This window comes from Ovis canadensis, chromosome 17 (genome assembly GCF_042477335.2).
Source record: "Ovis canadensis isolate MfBH-ARS-UI-01 breed Bighorn chromosome 17, ARS-UI_OviCan_v2, whole genome shotgun sequence".
Lineage (NCBI taxonomy): Eukaryota > Metazoa > Chordata > Mammalia > Artiodactyla > Bovidae > Ovis > Ovis canadensis.
Window position 1 is genome coordinate 81,532,942 of NC_091261.1, and position 20,641 is coordinate 81,553,582.

The 20,641-nt window shown below is 62.0% G+C and overlaps 1 protein-coding gene across 3 annotated transcripts in view; it reads left to right on the forward strand.

The window, feature by feature from the left end:
* Positions 1 to 20,641, forward strand: part of CABIN1 (calcineurin binding protein 1) — a 74,544-nt gene that overhangs the window by 6,258 nt on the left and 47,645 nt on the right. For 2 of the 3 annotated variants that reach the window (XM_069558376.1, XM_069558378.1), the window contains exons 2-18: positions 510 to 567; positions 1,030 to 1,122; positions 1,489 to 1,602; positions 2,005 to 2,139; positions 2,292 to 2,472; positions 4,280 to 4,409; positions 5,429 to 5,578; positions 6,660 to 6,946; positions 7,785 to 7,953; positions 9,589 to 9,725; positions 10,318 to 10,535; positions 11,221 to 11,299; positions 11,721 to 11,908; positions 12,545 to 12,685; positions 13,507 to 13,701; positions 19,161 to 19,397; positions 19,526 to 19,682. In XM_069558376.1, coding sequence (XP_069414477.1) covers positions 565 to 567; positions 1,030 to 1,122; positions 1,489 to 1,602; positions 2,005 to 2,139; positions 2,292 to 2,472; positions 4,280 to 4,409; positions 5,429 to 5,578; positions 6,660 to 6,946; positions 7,785 to 7,953; positions 9,589 to 9,725; positions 10,318 to 10,535; positions 11,221 to 11,299; positions 11,721 to 11,908; positions 12,545 to 12,685; positions 13,507 to 13,701; positions 19,161 to 19,397; positions 19,526 to 19,682 — 2,614 coding nt within the window. In that variant the 5' untranslated portion in view covers positions 510 to 564. The remainder of the gene's footprint in view (positions 1 to 509; positions 568 to 1,029; positions 1,123 to 1,488; positions 1,603 to 2,004; positions 2,140 to 2,291; positions 2,473 to 4,279; positions 4,410 to 5,428; positions 5,579 to 6,659; positions 6,947 to 7,784; positions 7,954 to 9,588; positions 9,726 to 10,317; positions 10,536 to 11,220; positions 11,300 to 11,720; positions 11,909 to 12,544; positions 12,686 to 13,506; positions 13,702 to 19,160; positions 19,398 to 19,525; positions 19,683 to 20,641) is intronic. The other variant, XM_069558377.1, reaches the window with a different exon arrangement.

Below are 20,641 nucleotides of genomic sequence, written 5' to 3' on the forward strand. Positions count from 1 at the left end.
CAGGGTGTGAGGGTCAGATTTCGCCACGTCCTCACCAGTCTGTGAAATTTCTGCAGATTTCATACTGGTCTGCCTGCCTCTAAGTTTTTCCTTTGTATTCTGCATGGTTTTTTCTTTCACATTCCCCTCTCGCCCTCCAGGCCCCTGCCTCCCCACCCTACCCCACCCCCGCCTGCACCCCAGTCTCATCGCAGGCCTTCCTCCTTCACCTTCCCCATCTGGGCGGCTGACCTGGTCTCTACCTGCTGCCTGTGTTTCCATTTTATTCACCTTTTGAAGAAATAACTGTTTGTCAGTCTACTACTGTGCTGAGCTGTGAGCCCCGGGGTTGTGTCAGGCTCTCTCCGCCGTGTCCCCAATTGTCTGGCCAGGGCGGGCGCTCTGTCCCTAGGCCAGGGGCTCCCCAGGTGGCAGACTGCTGAGCCGTCCGAGGCACGCTCGCCTGTGTGCCCGGTCCCCGGGCCCGGCTCTTCCTGGCCCCCTTCAGCCTGTCCTGCTCCCTCCCCCAGGAGCCGAGTGGGCTGGCCCTGCCCACCTCCGCTGCCTGTGCCAGAGGCTCCAACCATGGTATGTGCTGGTGCTCGGCCTCCCTCCGGGGGGAGGGGCGGGTTCTTGGGGGCCCTGAAGGCTGTCCGAGTAGGGCTGTGGGCACCTTCGAGGGTGTGGGTGTCCGCCCTCCTGTGGGTGGTCGGCAGGACCGCATCTCTGTGGCAGAGAGACACAGCCCGTGTCATTGGAGGCTGTTTTTCTGGTGCCTGGGTCTTCTGCTGCGTCAGGCCTTTCTTGGGTGTCCCCAGCCTGGCCCTTCTGTAGTGGACACATTCCCTAAGCAGGTTGGCGTGGTCCCTTCAGAATGCTCCAGGTCCCCTTTTCCCTGGGTGGCCACCTGCCATTCAGCCCCACATCTGGGTAGGCCTAGCTGTTTGAGGCCGAGTATGCTACAGAGAGCTGTGCGCCTTGTAGGTTATTGATGAGATGAGCCATGTTTTATCTAAAAGCAGCTCTTCTCCCTCACACCTCTGCCTCTAGATTCGAATCGCAGCCTTGAATGCCAGCTCCACGGTCGAAGATGATCATGAAGGAAGCTTTAAAAGTCACAAGACCCAGACAAAGGAGGCACAGGTATGTGGTCACGGGCTCCTCTGCAGCTGGCCCTGGAGTCTCCTTTCCCTCCTGGGCTCTGGGCTGTTCTGGCTGACGTGGCCACCCCCCAGAAGGTGTCAGCGGGGCTCCTGGAACCTTGGCCTTGCTCAGGCCGAGCCCTCGGCTTGCTGCCTGCTGGTGCCCGGACTCAGCTGAGCCCACCTTGCTTGTGTCCACCTGGGGGGCCGCTGAGCAGTGAGCCCCTGGGAGGGTGGGGCCTCAGGACCGTCTCCACCGCAGCGAGACCGGCTCACACGGTCTGGAGTGCAGCCCCCACACGCACGGTCGGCTTGAAGAGACACACCTCTGCGCTCTCGGAAAACGCTTCCCGTCTTGGCTTTTCAGGAAGCAGAGGCTTTTGCCTTGTACCACAAGGCCCTGGACCTGCAGAAGCACGACCGATTTGAGGAGTCCGCCAAGGCCTACCACGAGCTGCTGGAGGCGCGCCTGCTGAGGGAGGTGAGTGCGCCGGGCTTTCCCACGTGCGGAACGCCCTCCTTGCTGTGGTGCTCCAAGGTTGGGCGAGTCCAGAGACGCGCGCGTCACAGTCTGCCAGCTGCTGCGCTCTGTCCGCTCTCAGCTCTCAGCGTGGAGGCGGCCGTGTGGATGGCTCAGGGCCTCCTGTTTTGGGAAGCGGCAGAGCACATGTAATGTGGGCAGGGGTCTGGCCTTTCTCGTCTGTGTGCTCAGAGCTGGGGTGGGGGTGGGGCTGTCCTTGAAAGACCCCCAGGGCCACACTGTTCTCCAGTGGAGGGTGGTTCCGGACTGGCCCCAGGCCTGCACAGAGGCCGGGGCCCTGCTGATGGCCTGCGGAGGCTTAAGGCCTGGCTCTCACTTTGTGCCTCTCTGCCGCGTTCCCAGGCGGTTCCGTCTGGCGATGAGAAGGAGGGGCTGAAGCACCCTGGGCTGATGCTGAAGTACTCCACGTACAAGAACCTGGCGCAGCTGGCCGCCCAGCGGGAGGACCTGGAGACGGCCATGGAGTTCTACCTGGAGGTGCTCCCCGCGGGCCTCAGGCAGCCCCTGGTGGCCGCGTGGCTCCCCAGTCATCCCTGGGCACTCTGGGCAGCGGGGATGGTGCTGTCCCCTCGGACGCCTGCTGGTGAGGGCGGGGTTCACTGAGCACGCGTCTGCGGCGCTGCTTGCAGGCGGTCATGCTGGACTCCACGGATGTCAACCTCTGGTATAAGATTGGACACGTGGCCCTGAGGCTCATCCGGGTGCCCCTGGCTCGCCATGCGTTTGAGGAAGGGCTGCGGTGCAACCCTGACCACTGGCCCTGCCTGGACAACCTCATCACTGTCCTGTACACCCTCAGCGACTACACCAGTGAGTGGGGCACGGCTGAGTTCTCCTGCGCGCTGCGTCGGCATGCGGGCGGGTGGGCGGCTTGGCTGAGCTCGGGGCCTGCGCTGACGCGCAAGGGCTGTCTGCCCAGCGTTCAGGGGAAATGGAGGTGCGTTTGCTTCCCCGCTGTGCTCTGCTCGCTCTCCTCCTCAGTCGTGGTCTGCCGCTGGCGCCATGGTGGGAAGACGGCTCCCTTCAGCCTTCCCTCCAGCGCCGCTGCTCCTGCCCCAGGCCTGCTCTGCCATTTGCTAATGGGCGGTCTGGTGGCTGCAGTCTCGCTCCCAGTGCCGGAAGCTCGCTTCCTCCTCCTCGCGGCTTAGCATCCCCCCCAGAGCAGCGTGGCTGCTGGAAACACCTGTGCCAGGTGGAGCCCCGTCTGCCTTGTGGCGGCGCCCCTCGCTGCTCTGCCTGGCCCTCTGCTCTGCAGGGCACACATGGCCCCTTGTGGGCCATCCCGAGGCGGGCGCTGACGGGGTCCTGGGCCTCATGGCGGCTATGCAGGAGGGCCCTGGGCAGGACAGGGTGCAGGGTGGCTGGCCTTGGGCACAGACGCACACCAGCGCCCAGCCTGGGTGAAGGTTTCAGCCGGGAGCTCCTGGCTCTGACGGCTCTTCCTTCCCTTTCCAGGTGTGGGTGGGGCAGGACAGGGTGGCGGAGGCTGGGAGGCTGGGCCTGCACCGCTCCCTGGCTCCGTGTGCTCGAGCCTGGTGGCAGGGGCCAGCTGCTGCTCCCTTCCCTGTGGTCACTGCCCAAGGCAGCCCCAGCCTCTCTCTGGGTCCCCAGAGCCCGCTCAGCCACCCCTGCCCCTCCAGGCAGGGCCGGCATGTCTTCGCGGCCCCCGCTGTGGGCCTCTGCTGTCCTCTCCTCTGCGCGGCCCGCGGCCTCCGCCTTTGGGCCTCTGCTGTCTGTCCTCTTCTCTGTGCGTCTGGCACCGCCCGCTCGCTCACAGGCTCTCCTCCGGCCGCGGACCCTCGCGTCGCAGAGTGTGTGTGCGTCTGTGGCCCTCTGTGCGCTGCCCGTTTCCCCGTTTTGACTCTGGCGCTTGCATCTTCCCTGTCTCCCTGGGCTCGTCCTGGAGCTCGAGCGCCCCCTGGAGGCCCGGCCTTCAGTATCTTGCCATCTCTGCGCCCCGGCTCAGGCTCTGCACTTGGTAAACCCATCTTGAGCGGAAGACGGCCCTGGGCACTGAGTGGTGTGTGTGCCTGTGAGGGCCGATGGGCATCCCTGAGCCGAGGAGGCAGGCCTCCCTCTGCTGCGGGCACAGCAGCAGAGGGCCTCTGTCTTTCTCTCTGCTCCCAGCCTTGCCCTGGGAGCCGGGCTCTCCTTCAGGGGGTGGCTGGCAAGGGGGCCCGGCTCTGTCCTCCCTCCGGCCCTCCATCCTGGCTTTCCTCCCCTCTCCCCGCTCTGTCCTCCTCTGCTCATTCCTGATTAAGTGCCTTACAACCGCACGCAGCCTGGGGAGCTGGGCCGGGCCCTGAGCCATCCAGTCCAGAGCGGAGCGAGCTGGCAGTCGTTTGCAGGCAGCTGGCCCCCTAGGGTGGGTTTGCTAGATCGAAGGTCTGTGTGTGACGCCCCCCTGTTCCCCAGAGAGGTTGCCCAGCCTGTCCTCCCCTTCCGGCAGCCTCGGGGTTACTGTTTTCGGAACTGGTTCCTGATCGGACGGGTCCGGGTTCTGCCGCATCCTTGTCCTCCCGGCGTCTCTTGGCCCCCAGAGCAGGGCCCCTGCCCTGGCGTCGCTGGCGCGGCCGGGGCGCCGGTGCAGCCTGAGGCCGTGCCTGTCTCTCCGCAGCGTGCCTGTACTTCATCTGCAAGGCCTTGGAGAAGGACTGCCGCTACAGCAAGGGGCTGGTGCTCAAGGAGCAGATCTTCCAGGAGCAGCCGCGCCTGCGCCAGGACTCCCTCCGCATGCTGCTCCAGTGGTGGGCCGCTCACGCTCTGTCCTGCCCGCGCCCCTGCTCCGCGTGCTCAGGGCCGGCTCTGTCCAGCTCGTGCCCGCCTTCCCCTCTCTGAGGCTGGGCTTTCCGCGCTGCCCAGCCCGCCTCTGACCCTCCCTGCTTGCCTCTGGGAGGGGCCCATGCTCAGTAGCGTTGCCCGGGGGGGGCCCTTTGCAGCCTGACCACCCGGTCCTCCTGTCTGCCTCCCCGGGAGGAGAGCGGGCCCGGGCCCGGCAGCTCTGGGCCGGCCCTGCTGGCCCTGCCCTGTCCGCCTCCCTGGCTCCAAGGCGCCCTCGCTGGGGTCGCCGCCCCTCCCTGGCCTGCTTGCCCGCCTCTGCCGAGCTCTGGCTCCCAGGCCCCCCTTGGCAGCTTGCCGAGCTCGGGCTGCCTCCGTTGCCACTGTCCCCGCCCGTGGCGCCAGCTTGGCCCCACTAGGGGTTAGCGGTCTTTTGTCCCAGTGTTTATGCCTCAGGAGACCACGTCTCTTATTCCCATCCATCCCGAGAGGCTGCCCTTCTTTGGGGAGGTGGGTGATGAGCGCACGAGTGCGGGGGAGCCCTGCAGGGAGGGGCCTCCGCTGGCAGAGGTGTGTCTCTGGGAGGCATGCCAGGCCTCAAGCTCCTGCCCTTGCTGTTGACTTCTGTCGGCTTTGGTGAGCTTGGCTGCTCTGAGGGCTGTTTTCAGGTGGGCAGTATGGGGTAGTGAAATCCTTATAAGCTTTTCAGCAAAGGATGAGAGGAGCGTGTGGTTTTTCTGCCGTCAGCGTCGTCCTGCTGATGCGGGTGAAGGCCCGCTGCCCAGTAGTGAGCAGATTAAAGGGCGTTAGTCATGCTGTGTACGTGGGTGTTGAGAACGCTAATTACTGCCCTTTGCAGCCCAAGTGCTAATTTTGTTTGTGGGAAGAATTAATACAGATTGCAGGGTATTAACTGCGTGCCGGTGTGTAGGATTTGCACCGTGGCTCTGATGTGCCCCGGTCACGCCTCTGTCCCTCACACTCTCAGTGACATGTCCATCCACGAGGTGTCAGTGAGCGCAGCTGAGTCGCAGGCCATCGTGGATGAGGCCCTGGGGCTGCGCAGGAGGCGGCAGGCGCTGACGGTGCGTGAGAAGGAGCCGGACCTAAAGCTGGTGCAGCCCATCCCCTTCCTCACGTAGGTTGTCCGGGGTACCAGGCGGCCGCTGGGCCCTGCATGGGTGGAGATACGGGGCACACGGGCAGGTGACCGCAGGACACGGGCTGGGCCTCCCTTGCTGGGGTTCCCTCTCTCCATGCTGTCCTTGATCCACCGCCTGCCACACTCCTGCCAGCCCCTCTCACCGCCCACCCGAGGGGAGAGGGAAGGTGGACGGGGGCCATCAGGGCTCTGAGGGGCCAAGAGTGGGTGGGGAGCCCACCCCCCCAGGGCCTGGCATCCTGCTTGTGAGTCCATGTTCATGACGGGGTCACGCTGCTGCATGGGTTGGAGAGGGTTTAGGGCCAGAGCTGGAGTCCAGGGAGGAGTGGGCGTGGGTCAGGCAGAGGGAAGCCTGTGCAAAGGCCCTGCAGCGTGCGGGCTGCGGCTTTGTTTGCAGAACTGAGCGAAGCTACGCAGGTGAGGGTGTGTTGGGCAGGGTGAGGCAGTGAGGTGGGGCAGGCAGCACCCTGGTGACAGGTGGAGGCCTTGGTTTTTAGTCAAAGGGCCTGGGAAGCTGGTCAGGGATGGGTGGGTGGGTACCTTACGCCACACGGCGTCATACTGCAACACAGCATGGCACGCAACACAACACGGGACACGCAGAGCACAGAGCAGCAGACAGTGAGCAGCGCAGCCCAGGCCGCGCCTCAGCACAACACGACACACGGCACGGCTCCTGCACGAGACACACGCGTGCTCGGGCTGTGCCCAGCGGGCTCCGGCCCAGCAGCTGTGGGGCCCCTTTGGAGCACACCCCTGTCAGTAGCCCTCCCCCAGGAAGTCAGACGAGTGGCCGCAGGGCGAGGCCACCAGGCGGTAAAGGCGGGACCTTGCTCAGAAGGGGTTATCACTTGAGCCCGCAGCTGCCCCTGCCTGGTGGGGCTGAGATGCCTTGGGGCTCTTGCGGGCAGTGTGGAGGGTGTGGGCTCCGCTCCAGCCCAGCGGCTCCACCTCGGCGGTCAGTCACCCCAGCCCCCCGCCCTCATGGGGACGGCGGCCTGGGCTCTGGGCTCCCTGTGGTGGGTGCTGAGCCCGCGTGGTGACCTTCTCCCTGCAGCTGGAAGTGCCTCGGTGAGAGCCTGCTGGCCACATACCACCACCTCACCACGTGCGAGCCCCCGCGGCCCAGCCTGGGCAAGAGGATCGACCTGTCTGACTATCAGGACCCCAGACAGCGTCCCGCGTCCCCCGAGGAGGCAGTGCCTGTCAGTGTGCTCCAGCCAAGCCCTGCCAGTGCCAGCCCTGCAGCCTCCGTGCCAGAGCCCGTGCTGGCATTCACCCCCGTGGCCACGGCCAGCTTCCCGCTGCACAGCCCCAGCCTGCTGGAGACGGGCGTCCCCACCGGTGAGCGGGCCCCGGGGAGGGCTTCAGGGGGCCCTTCTGCTGAGCGGCAGTGGGAGCTGGAGAGCCCCGCCCTCTCCAAAGGCCGGGTCCTGCCGCCGCCCGGCCCGTAGCAGAACTCGGGGCTGCTGGTCAGCCTCCCTCAACAATGGGGCCCTGGGGGCAGGGCTGGCCTCAGGTGCAGCTCCTCAGGCCCCCTGCCCTGCCCACTGTGCTGCTGGGCACTGACACTCCCGGCTTAAGCAGCAGCCAGCAGTCACCACTGTCTGTGGTCATGTCCCTTGGAATGGCATTACTGATTTTTATCATCATTGGAGCCTTCCAAAAACACTTTGGACCAAAGCTTCTGAGCCTTTCCTTGATTTCTGAGTCGCTGATAAAGCCTGCGCGGCGGCTAAAGAAGGTCCTGAATGAACACGTATGTAACGGTGTCCAACTGTTTACCTCCATCACCAGTGACACCTGTCTGCTATGAATCACGTGACCCTCTTGCCCATATCCTGTCACTGGGCCTCGGGCCTGGGCAGAGTCAGGGTCCCTGCTGCTTGCTTAGCCCCATCCCAGGACAGCCGGTGGGGGGGCTTTGACCCTGAGATCCTGGCATTCTGTGGCTATGGAAAGTAGTCTTGAGGCCTGGCCTGTGGGTGAGAAAGGGGTGAGATTAAGGGATTTGAAATGGTCTTTTCTTAGGCTCTTTTTTGCTAGAGGGGATGGAAAATTTCTTGAATGTCTGAGAAGCCTTAAGTTAAACGTGCAGGCAGGTTATAAGAGGACTGAGTGCCTTGAGGTGTGTTTCCCTGGCCCAAGTCTCCTGAGCTTTCGACTTGCTCTCTTTGTAAAGGTGATGTCTCCGGGGGAGATAAATCCAAGAAAGGGGTCAAACGGAAGAAGATTTCCGAGGAGAGCGGGGAGACGGCGAAGCGGCGGTCTGCCCGCGTCCGAAACACCAAGTGCAAGAAGGAAGAGAAGGTGGACTTCCAGGAGCTGCTGCTGAAATTCCTGCCGTCCAGGTGCGGCGCTGTCGGTCTCAGCAGAGGAGGCCCACAGCCTCCCGCCTCCCTCCCACCTCTGGTTCTGGGGCCGCCCTCCCCTGTGGGTGCCTCCTCCGCCAACCCCGGACTGGGGCCTCCGAACGTCCTGAAGGCAGGAAGCGGAACTCGCGTGTCTTCAGAGCTGGGGCTGCCTGCTCACACCTCACGCCTGGGCCTCCCGTTGTCAGGCGCAGATGCCGGGACAGCCCGTGGGAGGGGCCCGTGCTCAGGGAGGTGCCTGCTTGGCTTCTCCGGGCTCCGCAGGGTCCCTGGAGCTTGAGAAAGTGGATGGCGGGTTTGGGAGTCCCCTGTTTCTCGGGATCCCCAGAGAAGCCTCCCAGGAGGAGGTGGGCCCGGCTGCCCGGGGAAGGGGGTCTGCGCCCCCGTGCTTGTCCCCAGGGTCTTCTCCGGCCCCTGCGTCTTGCCCTGTCCCCTCCCTCAGACGCTTTGGGGCCTGGTGCCAGACTTCCTACCGCCTTTGCCTGAGTGCAGAGAGCAGGCGGGTTCTCTCTGCCCACCGACATTTGAGGGGCACGTCCTGTGAGCCGGGGCGTCCTCTCCCGTGCCCTGTGTGTTTGTGTTTTCGAGGCTGTGCACCGTTTTCTCCCTTCTGTGGCTCTGGGGTCTGGGGGGCGGCCGTGTCTCTGTGAGCACCCTTCTGGGGTCCTCGGCTGGTTCTGTCTCCTGACGGTCTGCTCCGGGGTGGTGCATCCAAGCCGACGAGGGCGGGGTGGCCAGGAGCTCCCGGTGGCTCGTGAATCTCTGGCCGCGGGATTTGGCATTCCTAGTTCCCTGCCTTTCTGTTTCTGAGGGGAGAGGGACGTGCCTGAGTGGAGCCGTTCTCAGCGGGAGCAGGACGTGGGCTCTCTGGTGGCTCCCTCCCGAGCCACGCCTCCTCGAGCAGGCCTGCCGGTGGGAGCCCTGGGGGGCCACTTCCCACCCTGCCCCCTCCCGCTGCCCCGCTTGGGTCCTTGTTCCCCAGCCCTGCTGGTGGGGAACGGCGTCTTCCTTCTCTTTTACCTTTGTTTCAACTGCTGGTTTCCTGTGTGGTTTTCGCGTCAGCTTCCTCGAATGGCTGGCAGGGGCTCGTAGTGGCTTGCTGGGTGCAGTCCCCAGAGGGGGCGGGGGATGCGTTTGTGCACCGTGAGGTCAGGAGGCACCACCTGTCCATCCTTGGGGGGGTGGCGGGAACAACTAAAAGCGGAGTCCCTGGGGGTCTTCCGGGAGCGGCCGCCTCTCCCCCAAGCCCACAGCACTGTGAGGCATCGTGGAGGTGCCACCTGGCCCCCCTGCCTTCACCCCCCAGCCCATTTTGGGCCTCAGCATGTGGAGGCTTGGCCGACTGCTGTCTAGGCAAAATCCTGCGGCCGCTGTCTCCAGCTCCCTGTGGGCATCAGTCTCTATGTGGGTCCTTTCTGTGTTTCCCACTTGAAGGTCAGCTTCCTGTGGACAGGGCTCGCTGATCCCTGGCTGTACGGCCCCATGCCTGGTGACCACCTGATGGGATGGGTAGAGGCAAGGCACCGGCCAGACCCGGCCATGAAGGCCTGCAGAGGCGGAGCCTCCTTGCCTGGGGCCAGCCGGGCTGGTGTGAGTCTCGTGTGTTCCTTGCAGGTTGAGAAAGCTGGACCCTGAGGAGGAAGATGACCCCTTTAACAGCTATGAAGTCCCGCCAGAGGCCAAGCTGGAGAGCTTCCCCAGCACGGGGGCCCACAGGCTGTCCTCCGACTCGGCTACGTTCATGGAGTCTGGTAGGAGTGGGCACCGTGGGCGCTGCTGGGGCCATGTCTGGGTGGTGGTCCAGGGCTGGCCCAGGGCTGCCTGGCTCTGTCCCGCCTGAGCTCTGAGCTCTGCCGAGTGAGGCGCTGGGCCGTCCTGGCACGGGCCTTGCTGGCCCAAAGGTGCGTCTCACTGTTGGGTGTGCTGAGTGCTGGGTGCTGTGCTGCTGCGTGAGACTGTACCCCCCAGCCGGGAGGCTTGGACAGGTGGCGTCCGCAGCTGTGGGGGGCGCAGGCTCTCCACACTGCCGCCCTCTTCTCCCGAAGGAGGCAGGCCTGGCATGGAGGTCCCTCCTCCCGTCGGCGCCCCCCGCTCACATCAGGCCTCCCCCCTCACGTCAGGTCCCCTTTGTGTTGGGCCCCCCCACATTGGGCCCCCCCACATCCGGCCCCCCTCATGTCTGGTCCCCCTCATGTCGGGCCCCCCTCACGTCTGGTCCCCCTCACGTCCGGCCCCCCTCAAGTCAGGTCCCCTTTGTGTCGGGCCCCCCTCACGTCTGGTCCCCCCTCACATCGGGCCCCCCTCACGTCGGGCCCCCCTCACGTCGGGACGTCTCTCCGGCAGAGAAGCAGGATGTGCACGCCTTCCTGCTGGGGAACCTGAGCAACGGGGGAGTCCTGGAGCTGATGGTGCGCTTCCTGAAGAGCATGGGCCTCAGGTTCCTGCTGCGCTGGCCGCCGGGCCTGGCGGAGGTCGTGCTTAGCACCTACCACAGCTGGCGGAGGCACAGCGCCAGCCTGCCCAACCCGCTGCTCAGGGACTGCAGCAACCGGCACATCCAGGTGGGTCTGCAGGGCACTCTGGCCCCTCTTCCCCGGAGGAGGGCGGCTGCTTCTAGGGGCAGCGTTGGGGGCGTCCAGGGCTCCCAGAGGTGGAGGAGCCCCGGGTTCACAGGTGCTCAGGGCTGTGTGGGTCAGGGGCCCCTGGGCAGGCAGCCTCTGCTGGGACACGTGTTGGACTGCCTCCCGGCGGCGTCTGCCCGGGTCCGCCCCCCCGAGGCAGGGTGGAGTGGTGGTGGGGCCGAGCTTTGGTCCCCGGACAGACCGCTGGGTCAGTTGTCAGTTGTGCCCCCTTGGCTGGGCCGGAGCCCCCTTACTGCTGAGCCTCAGCTTCCTGGTATGCGGGGGAGCCATGCACCCACCCCGGGCGCTGTCAGGGCTGAGGGCCTGCGCTTGGCGGGGGGCAGGGCTGCCTCTTGCATGGGACGGTCCCCAGGACAGGGGGCGGGTGGGTCTCACCGGTGTTCCTGAGTCCATCCCGGGGAGGCCCATCTGTCCTTAGGTCCTGGCAGCAGCCGCTGGTTATGACTCAGGGAGTGGATGGTAGAGGGCAGAGAGGCGCCCCCGTCGGAGTCGAGTCTAGCTGAGGCTCCTTGTGTCCCCACCCTCGGCCCCTGGGCCCCCTCACGTCGGGTCCCCTTGGCGTCGGGGCCCTGCTGACCCTGCTGACCCCGCGCCTGTGCTGCAGGAGATGATGCTGATGTCTCTTTCCTGCATGGAGCTGCAGCTGGACCAGTGGCTGCTGACCAAGGGCCGGAGCTCTGCAGGTAGGCCCCGTCCGTGTTCCATGGGGGCCCACTTTCTGGAGGGGGCAGGAGCCGGGGCCAAGTCCCTCCTCCAGGGGCACATTTCCTAGGCCGCCTCGTGAGGCCAGGAAAGGCCCGGGCCTCTGAGAAGCGGTTGAGCCCCATGGGAGCCACCTGCCTGCTGGTAACTCGGGATGAGGGCCAGGGCACCTCTGTTTCCTCAGGTCATCACTGGACACTTTGCGTGTCCCCAGATACGCTCAGCGCAGTCTGCTTGGTGAGGGCTGCGAGCCCCAGGGTTTCTGCATCCTTGTTGGGCCCGTCGGGCTCTGACGCTGGCCACTTGGGACCATGGAGCTCCGAGGGCTCAGTGCCTCGGGGAGCAGGAGGGCATCTGGGCCTCACTCATGAGGTTGACTCCTTCCGGCCTGACGGTTTTCAGTGTCTCCTCGGAACTGCCCCGCAGGCGTGTTGAATGGCAGGTTCGGCCCCGACTTCCCAGGGGCCCACTTCCTGGGGGACCTCCTGCAGCTGTCGTTTGCCTCATCCCAACGGGACCTGTTTGAGGATGGCTGGTTGGAGTTTGTGGTCCGCGTGTACTGGTTGAAGGCTCGATTCCTGGCGCTGCAGGTTGGTCTGGGGGCAGCTGCTTGGGGAGGAAGCCTGGGCACCCAGCACGGAGGGGAGGGCTGGTCACATGATGGAGCGTGTGTGTGCATGCCTGATAGCACCTGGGCACTGGGCTCGGCGTCAGGAAGCGTGGTGTGGGGGGGATCTTCAGGGTCCTGGAGCCAGCGTGCCCACCACCCACTTAGCCACAGCACCGGGAGGGTCTCGTGGGCCCCACAGACCCAGAGAGGTTGCCTTGTGGCCTTGGCCCTTTGCTTGTGTTTACTGAGAGCCGTGGGGAGGACTGGGGCGGGCTGGCTGGCCCCCAGCCCCCTGAACACCGTGGCACCCTTCAGTTGGTTAGTTGGTTCCAGAGTGGGCCGGCCCAGTCAAGTCACAGCTCTGCCACCTCCGCTTGAGCCCTGGACAGGTTCTGGGCCATGCGCCCCTGCCGCAGGGGTCACCGCGCTCCCCTGGGGGCCGTGGCGTGGCATTTGTTCGTCCGTCTGTTCAGTAGATGCGTGCTGAGCCTCCATTCTGGCCAGCTGCTGTGTAGGGGGGAGGTGGGGATCGGCCAGCCCACCCCCATGGTGCCCCCCGTGTGAGGGGCTTGGGAGGCAGCCCTGGCAAGTCGGTGAGCGCACCTCCTCTGCCCAGGGAGACATGGAGCAGGCCCTGGAGAACTACGACATCTGCACGGAGATGCTGCAGAGCTCAGCCGCCGCGGGGGCTGAGCAGAGAGACGTGGTCATCCGCCTGCCCAACCTCCACAACGACTCGGTGGTCTCCCTGGAGGAGGTGAGCAGAGCTTCCTCAACGGTGTTTTCCTGTCAAAGGCCCGACCTGTCCATACGGACTAGGAGACAGGGCGGGAGGGGGCCCGGGAGAAGCTGCCCTGGCGTTCAGGGTGCCGTGGACTTGAAGGCTCAGCCCTGATGGAGCACCTGCCGGGGGCCAGGGATGGGAGCCGGCTGGGAACGGGGCGTGGGGGGTGGGGAGGGGTCTTGCTTGGCTCCCAGGCCCGTGTGGCGGGGCAGCTCCAGCAGGATGAAGGGAACCTCCCCAGAAGCAGACCAGCATTGCTCTGGCCCTGGGCTGGCCAGCGGCCTGTGGCTCTCCTCCTGGCCTCACCGTGCAGCCCCCAACCCCCACCCACAGCTCCGTGTCTGTGACATGTCCTTGGGCTGAGAGTGGCCGTCAGGCTCTGCAGAGTGGCTTCAGGCCCAGGCCCGGTGCAGCAGCCTGCTACCCGTGTCTGGCAGGCCTCCTGGCAGAGAGGACTCCAGGGGTCGGTGGTGGGTTCCTGCCTCTGGCCAGGGCCTGCTTGATCTCTGCAGCCTCGTACCCCAGCCCAGGAGGCTGGGTTGCTGGAGTGTGGCTGGGAGGCGGGCTAACTGTTTTAGCATCCTCTGTCTGGAGCCTGTGCTTTGGGGGTAGTTGTGATTTTTGGTGTATTTGTTCTTTGAAGACTGGCACGCCTTGACCCTCACAGAGGTGCTGTCTGTAAAGCAGTCGCTTGCTGTGAATGCGTCTCGTCTGGGTCTGATAAGGGCAGAACCCTGGCCGCCCCAGGGGGCCCGTGATGGCTTGGTCAGCCAGCGATCCTGGGCCTTTTCCAGATTGACAAGAACCTGCGGTCGCTGGAGCGCTGCCAGTCTCTGGAGGAGACGCAGCGGCTGTACGAGGCCGGCGACCACCGCGCTGTCGTGCGCCTGCTGCGCCCCACCTTGTGTACCAGCGGCTGTGACCGCGCCAGGCACCTGCAGTTCATGACCTCCGTGCCCGAGAGGCCGGCCCAGCTGCTGCTGCTGCAGGTGAGCGCACCCGCCTCGCCTGCGCCCCTCACCGTCTCCTCTGAGGGAAGCAGAACGAAAGCCTCCCCGTGGCGGCGCTCACGGGAAGCCCGCCTCCGGCTCTGGACCTCGTGTGGCTAGGCGGGCGCAGCCATCCACCCACCTGATGGTCCGCCTGCCTCTTTCGCTTTTTATTTTCTTTTTTTCTAAATGCATTTTTCTACTTTATCGCTTGGTCTTCTCTTTCACTGGTTCTAAAAGTAACTGTTGAGCACGTATAAAACTAGATGAAGTACACGTACACCGCAAAACAGGAGCGCGGTGAGCTAACCGGCCCGGAGGCCCAGCCTTGGCGGGGAGGAGCAAGGGTGCGCGAGGCTCGCGTGCCCTCTTGGCCCCTGAGGGCCTGTCTCCTGCAGCTGAGCCCGCCCCCACCCCCAGTGCCCAGGGGCTCGCCAGGCTTGGCGTCTGCGGGGCGGGGCATTCCCGCCTCTCATCCCAGGGCACGGATGCGCGCCCTTGCCCTAGAGGCCTGCCATGGGGCCTCACGAGCTCTTGCGTGTGGGCATGGAGGAGGATGCCTGGGGCATGCTGGGCGGTGCGGGCTAGGCTGCCAGCTGGTCCCTCAGACTCATTACCTCCCTGGGGCCTTCCACTTGAGTTTGGGAAGGAAGCCCTGGCTTCTCTCAGGCTTCGTGAACTGGAAAACAGGTAAGAGGTGTGGTTGGGAGCAAGTGGAACCGGAAGGGAAGGCAGGGGTGAGGAGGCGGGGAAGGAGGTCAGGCAGCCCTGTATGAGGGCGGGGAGGAGCTGCGATGCCCTCAGTGCCCTTGGCTGGGGGTAGGGGGCAGCCGAGGAGCTCAGGCGCTCCTGCTCTGTGGACTGGAGCTTCTGGGTGAGAGGACAGCACCACCCGCTCCCGCCCCCGACCCCAGAGGGATGGGCACCTGCTGAGGAGGCACCCCGCCATGCTGAGCCTGAGACGAGGCCGCCCTGCTGCCAGGGGAGCTGCTGCTGCTTGTGCAGGAGTGACTGGATCTTTGCCCAGCTTCCTGTTGGCAGAACGTGTTTTCTTATTGATTTGGAATGCTTTTTATATGTTAAAGGTCTTAACCATACTCACAGAAAACTAGTCAGTCTAATCACACTAGGACCACAGCCTTGTCTAACTCAGTGAAACCAAGCTATGCCTGCGGGACAACCCAAGACGGGCGGGTCATGGTGGAGAGGTCTGACAGAATGTGGTCCGCTGGAGAAGGGAATGGCAAACCACTTCAGTATTCTTGCCTTGAGAACCCCATGAACAGTATGAAAAGGCAACGTGAGAGGATACCAAAAGAGGAGCTCCCCAGGTCAGTAGGTGCCCAATATGCTACTGGAGATCAGTGGAGAAGTAACTCCAGAAAGAATGAAGGGATGGAGCCAAAGCAAAAACAATATCCAGTTGTGGATGTGACTGGTGATAGAAGCAAGGTCCCATGCTGTAAAGAGCAATACTGCATAGGAACCTGGAATGTCAGGTCCGTGAATCAAGGCAAATTGGAAGTGGTCAAACAAGAGATGGCAAGAGTGAACGTCAACATTCTAGGAATCAGGGAACTAAAATGGACTGGAATGGGTGAATTTAACTCAGATGACCATTATATCTACTACTGCGGGCAGGAATCCCTCAGAAGAAATGGAGTAGCCATCATGGTCAACAAAAGAGTCCGAAATGCAGTACTTGGATGCAATCTCAAAAATGACAGAATGATCTCTGTTCGTCTCCAAGGCAAACCATTTAGTATCACAGTAATCCAAGTCTATGCCCTGACCAGTAATGCTGAAGAAGCTGAAGTTGAACAGTTCTGTGAAGACCTACAAGACCTTGTAGAACTAACACCCAAAAAAGATGTCCTCTTCATTATAGGGGACTGGAATGCAAAAATAGGAAGTCGAAACACCTGGAGTAACAGGCAGATTTGGCCTTGGAATGCGGAATGAAGCAGGGCAAAGACTAATAGAGTTCTGCCAAGAAAATGCACTGGTCATAGCAAACACCCTCTTCCAACAACACAAGAGAAGACTCTACACATGGACATCACCAGATGGTCAACACCGGAATCAGGTTGATTATACTCTTTGCAGCCAAAGATGGAGAAGCTCTATGGAGTCAGCAAGAACAAGACCGGGAGCTGACTGTGGCTCAGATCATGAACTCCTTATTACCAAATTCAGACTGAAATTGAAGAAAGTAGGGAAAACCACTAGACCATTCAGGTATGACCTAAATCAAATCCCTTATGATTATACAGTGGAAGTGAGAAATAGATTTAAGGGCCTAGATCTGATAGAGTGCCTGATGAACTATGGACTGAGGTTCGTGACATCGTACAGGAGACAGGGATCAAGACCATCCCCATGGAAAAGAAATGCAACAAAGCAAAATGGCTGTCTGGGGAGGCCTTACAAATAGCTGTGAAAAGAAGAGAGGCGAAAAGCAAAGGAGAAAAGGAAAGATATAAGCATCTGAATGCAGAGTTCCAGAGAATAGCAAGAAGAGATAAGAAAGCCTTCTTCAGCGATCAATGCAAAGAAATAGAAGAAAACAACAGAATGGGAAAGTCTAGAGATCTCTTCAAGAAAATTAGAGATACCAAGGGAACAGGTCATGCAAAGATGGGCTCGATAAAGGACAGAAATGGTCTGGACCTAACAGAAGCAGAAGATATTAAGAAGAGCTGGCAAGAATACACAGAAGAACTGTACAAAAAAGGTCTTCATGACCCAAATAGTCATGATGATGTGATCACACTAATCTAGAGCCAGACATCCTGGAATGTGAAGTCAGGTAGGCCTTAGAAAGCATCACTGTGAACAAAGCTAGTGGAGGTGATGGAATTCCAGTTGAGCTGTTTCAAATCCTGAAAGATGATGCTGTGAAAGTGCTGCACTCGATATGCCAGCAAATTTGGAAAACTCAGCAGTGGCCACAGGACTGGAAAAGGTCAGTTTTCATTCCAATTCCAAAGAAAGGCAATGCCAAAGAATGCTCAAACTACCGCACAATTGCACTCATCTCACATGCTAGTAAAGTAATACTCAAAATTCTCCAAGCCAGGCTTCAGCAATACGTGAACCGTGAGCTCCCTGATGTTCAAGCTGGTTTGAGAAAAGGCAGAGGAACCAGAGATCAAATTGCCAACATCTGCTGGATCGTGGAAAAAGCAAGAGAGTTCCAGAAAAACATCTATTTCTGCTTGATTGACTATGCCAAAGCCTTTGACTGTGTGGATCACAATCAACTGTGGAAAATTCTGAAAGAGATGGGAATACCAGACCACCTGACCTGCCTCTTGAGAAATCTGTATGCAGGTCAGGAAGCAGCAGTTAGAACTGGACGTGGAACAACAGACTGGTTCCAAATAGGAAAAGGAGTACATCAAGGCTGTATATTGTCACCCTGCTTATTGAACTTATATGCAGAGTACATCACGAGAAACGCTGGACTGGAAGAAACACAAGCTGGAATCAAGATTGCTGGGAGAAATATCAATAACCTCAGATATGCAGATGACACCACCCTTATGGCAGAAAGTGAAGAGGAACTAAAGAGCCTCTTGATGAAAGTGAAAGAGGAGAGCGAAAAAGTTGGCTTAAAACTCAACATTCAGAAAATGAAGATCATGGCATCCGGTCCCATCACTTCATGGGAAATAGATGGGGAAACAGTGTCTGACTTTATTTTGAGGGGCTCGAAAATCACTGCAGATGGTGACTCCAGCCATGAAATTAAAAGACGCTTACTCCTTGGAAGAAAAGTTATGACCATCCTAGATAGTATATTCAAAAGCAGAGACATTACTTTGCCGACTAAGGTCCATCTAGTCAAGGCTATGGTTTTTCCTGTGGTCATGTATGGATGTGAGAGTTGGACTGTGAAGAAGGCTGAGCGCCGAAGAATTGATGCTTTTGAACTGTGGTGTTGGAGGAGACTCTTGAGAGTCCCTTGGACTGCAAGGAGATCCAACCAGTCCATTCTGAAGGGGATCAGCCCTGGGATTTCTTTGGAAGGAATGATGCTAAAGCTGAAGCTCCAGTACTTTTGCCACCTCATGTGAAGAGTTGACTCATTGGAAAAGACTCTGATGCTGGGAGGGATTGGGGGCAGGGGGAGAAGGGGACGACAGAGGATGAGATGGCTGGATGGCATTGCCGACTTGATGGACGGGAGTCTGAGTGAACTCCGGGAGATGGTGATGGACAGGGAGGCCTGGCGTGCTGCGATTCATGGGGTTGCAAAGTGTCGGACACGACTGAGCGACTGAACTGAACTGAAATGAATCTTCTTCCCCCTCAAATGCTTTTGTCAGTTTTTTGTCTGAGTTTAAATTGCAGCTTCTGTTTTCTTTGACATACAGAAGTTTTGAATTTTTAGTGCATCAAATATCTTGATGTTTTCAAATGGTGGTGCGTTTGTTCGTTATGCTTGAAAGCCTTTCCGAGGCTCGAGCAGCCTTCGTCCTGTGGTTGCAGACTCGGGATGGAGCTCCTGCAGTGCGCCTGGCACAAGGCAGGCAGGCACCCCTGACGGAGGCTGCTCGCCACAGGGAGGCTGGCAGGCGGCGACAGTGGACAGACGGGGGTCCGTGCGCTGGGCTTCTCCCAGCCATGGTAGGCATGGGGTTCGTGCTTGCTTGTAGCCCACTTCTCTGAGCATTTGTAGGGCGGGGGCCTGGCTTGGAGCCCACTCTGGGACACGCGGGAGGCTCGGTCGCTCCGTGTAAATGAGCTGCCTGCCGCGATCTTCAGCATAAGGGTGCCGTTTCCTCACGGTCGTGTGGATTCCTGTCGTGATATCTTGGGTTGCTGTTTTAGCAAGACGTTACTGCTGGTCGTTATATCTTCTGGCTGTGCGTTTCTGGTTTATAGGCACCCTGGTGAGTTTTGCGTGTTAGCTTCAGGTGTAGCCCCTTGGCTGCGTTCCCGTTCCCTCTGACGGCCTGTTCTGGGGGACGGTCTGTCGCCCCAGGCAGGGGGGGTCCTGCTGGCCTTGGGCGCTAGCAGCCAGTCTCCTGCTTCCTGGCTCTTTCTGGCCTGGAGCACCGGCAGTGGCCTTCTGTGAGGGTGATGCTGGGGGCCCCAGTCTTTTCCTTGACTTTCTCGCAGCCGCGCCTGCTGTGTGTTCTCACCGAGAGGGCTTGGCTCTGGCTGCGGCTTCCACCTCTGCCCGCGGGGCTCAGCTCACCTCAGTGGCTCCTGCTCCATGCGCCAAGAAACAGGGGGCCCTGCCGTCCCTGCCCCGGGGCCCGAGTGGGGAGCGTGGCCGCGTGTCCCCTCACCCTCTCCTCCCTCACAGGGGGCCCTGCCGTCCCCGGGGCCCGAGTGGGAGCCTGGCCGCGTGTCCCCTCACCCTCTCCTCCCTCACAGGGGGCCCTGCCGTCCCCGGGGCCCGAGTGGGAGCCTGGCCGCGTGTCCCCTCAGCCTCTCCTCCCTCACAGGACTCCCTGCTCCGGCTGGGGGACCACCGGCAGTGCTTCGAGTGCTCCGACGTGGCCCTGAACGAGGCAGTCCAGCAGATGGTCAGCGCCACTGAGGTTGCTGCCAAGGAGGAGTGGGTGGCCACAGTGACCCAGCTGCTGCAGGGCATGGAGCAGGCTCTGTCGGCGGATGGCAGCATCCTGCGGGACTTGTCCTCTGCCGGTGGCCTCACCCGACTCACCAGCAACCTCATTCAGGTAACCCGGCTGCTCCCCGCCCCCTCCGCCCCTCCCCCCCGCCTGTCCCCCACCCCCCACCCCCCCCCCCCGCCCCTGGCCAGAGCCCGCAGCCTGGCGAGCTGCCCGCCATGACGCCCCGCCCGCAGGTCATCGACTGCAGCATGGCTGTGCAGGAGGAGCCCAAGGAGCCCCACGTGGGCTCGGTGCTGCCCTGGGTCATCCTGTTCCGGGTCGTCCGGCAGGAGGAGGACGCCTTCCGCTCCCTCTGCCACCAGCAGCAGCTCCAGAGCCCGGCGGATGAAGGTGCGGGGGCACGGGGGCGCCTCTCACCCGTCTGCATCAGGCTACAGGCGCGCGAGGGCTCGGGCGCCAGAAGTTTTCTGGAAGGAGGCAGTGGCAGTGTCTGTGTGGGCTGGGTGGCGGGGCAGGGCCGTGGACCGCGCCGTGCTCCCCATCGAGTGCGGGGGGCTAGCCCCGTGCGGAGTGGGGCCCCGGAGCCTCAAGCCACTGGCCTCTCCTGGCTGGGGGCCTGGGCGGCACGGGGCAGGCGGGCACAGGCTCCACTGTGCAGCTGTGACCATGGGCCAGGCAGGCGGCCTCACCCGCTCTGGGGACAGTGGTGCGTCTCAGGGTCGCCGGAGGGCAGCCGGAGCATTGGAGTCGCAGCCGCCGCGAGGGCTGGGCCGGGCCGGCTCGGGCGGCGCTCAGGGCGGGCCTGCGGGGTGAGCAGGGCCTTCACGGGCTGGTGCTGGAGCCTGGGCAGCTCCTGCGGACCCGTGCTCAGCGGGCGAGACTAGAGCAGAACAGCAGCTCAGTGACCTTCGGCCAAGACTGTCTGTTCCTCTACCAGGTGGACTGTATCCTTCGGTTTCCTTGACGAAGACACACGCTTTCCATGCAGCTGTGACTGCCACACACGCATTCATGGGTTTACTCAGCCTCCTTAAGAGTGCATTCATTGGGGCTTTCCGCTCGCCCCTCGACGGGTGAGCCGAGTGCGCCAGCAGCGCAGGCAGCCATGTTGGGGCGACCGCAGAGCCCCTGCACGCTCCTGCTCGGAGGGCTGCACCCGCAGCCATCTGTCAGCGGCTCTCTGCTTGTCAGGCCTCTGCGAACGAGAACTTCTGTCCCTGATGGTTCATGGTCGGGGGGGAGAAGCAGGCCCCCCAGCAGCATCCACAGAGCCAGACTATGGATGGCCAGTCTGAGGCCTGATGGATGGCCGTGGGGCAGCTGGGCAGGGCCCCGGAGAGCCGGGCGTG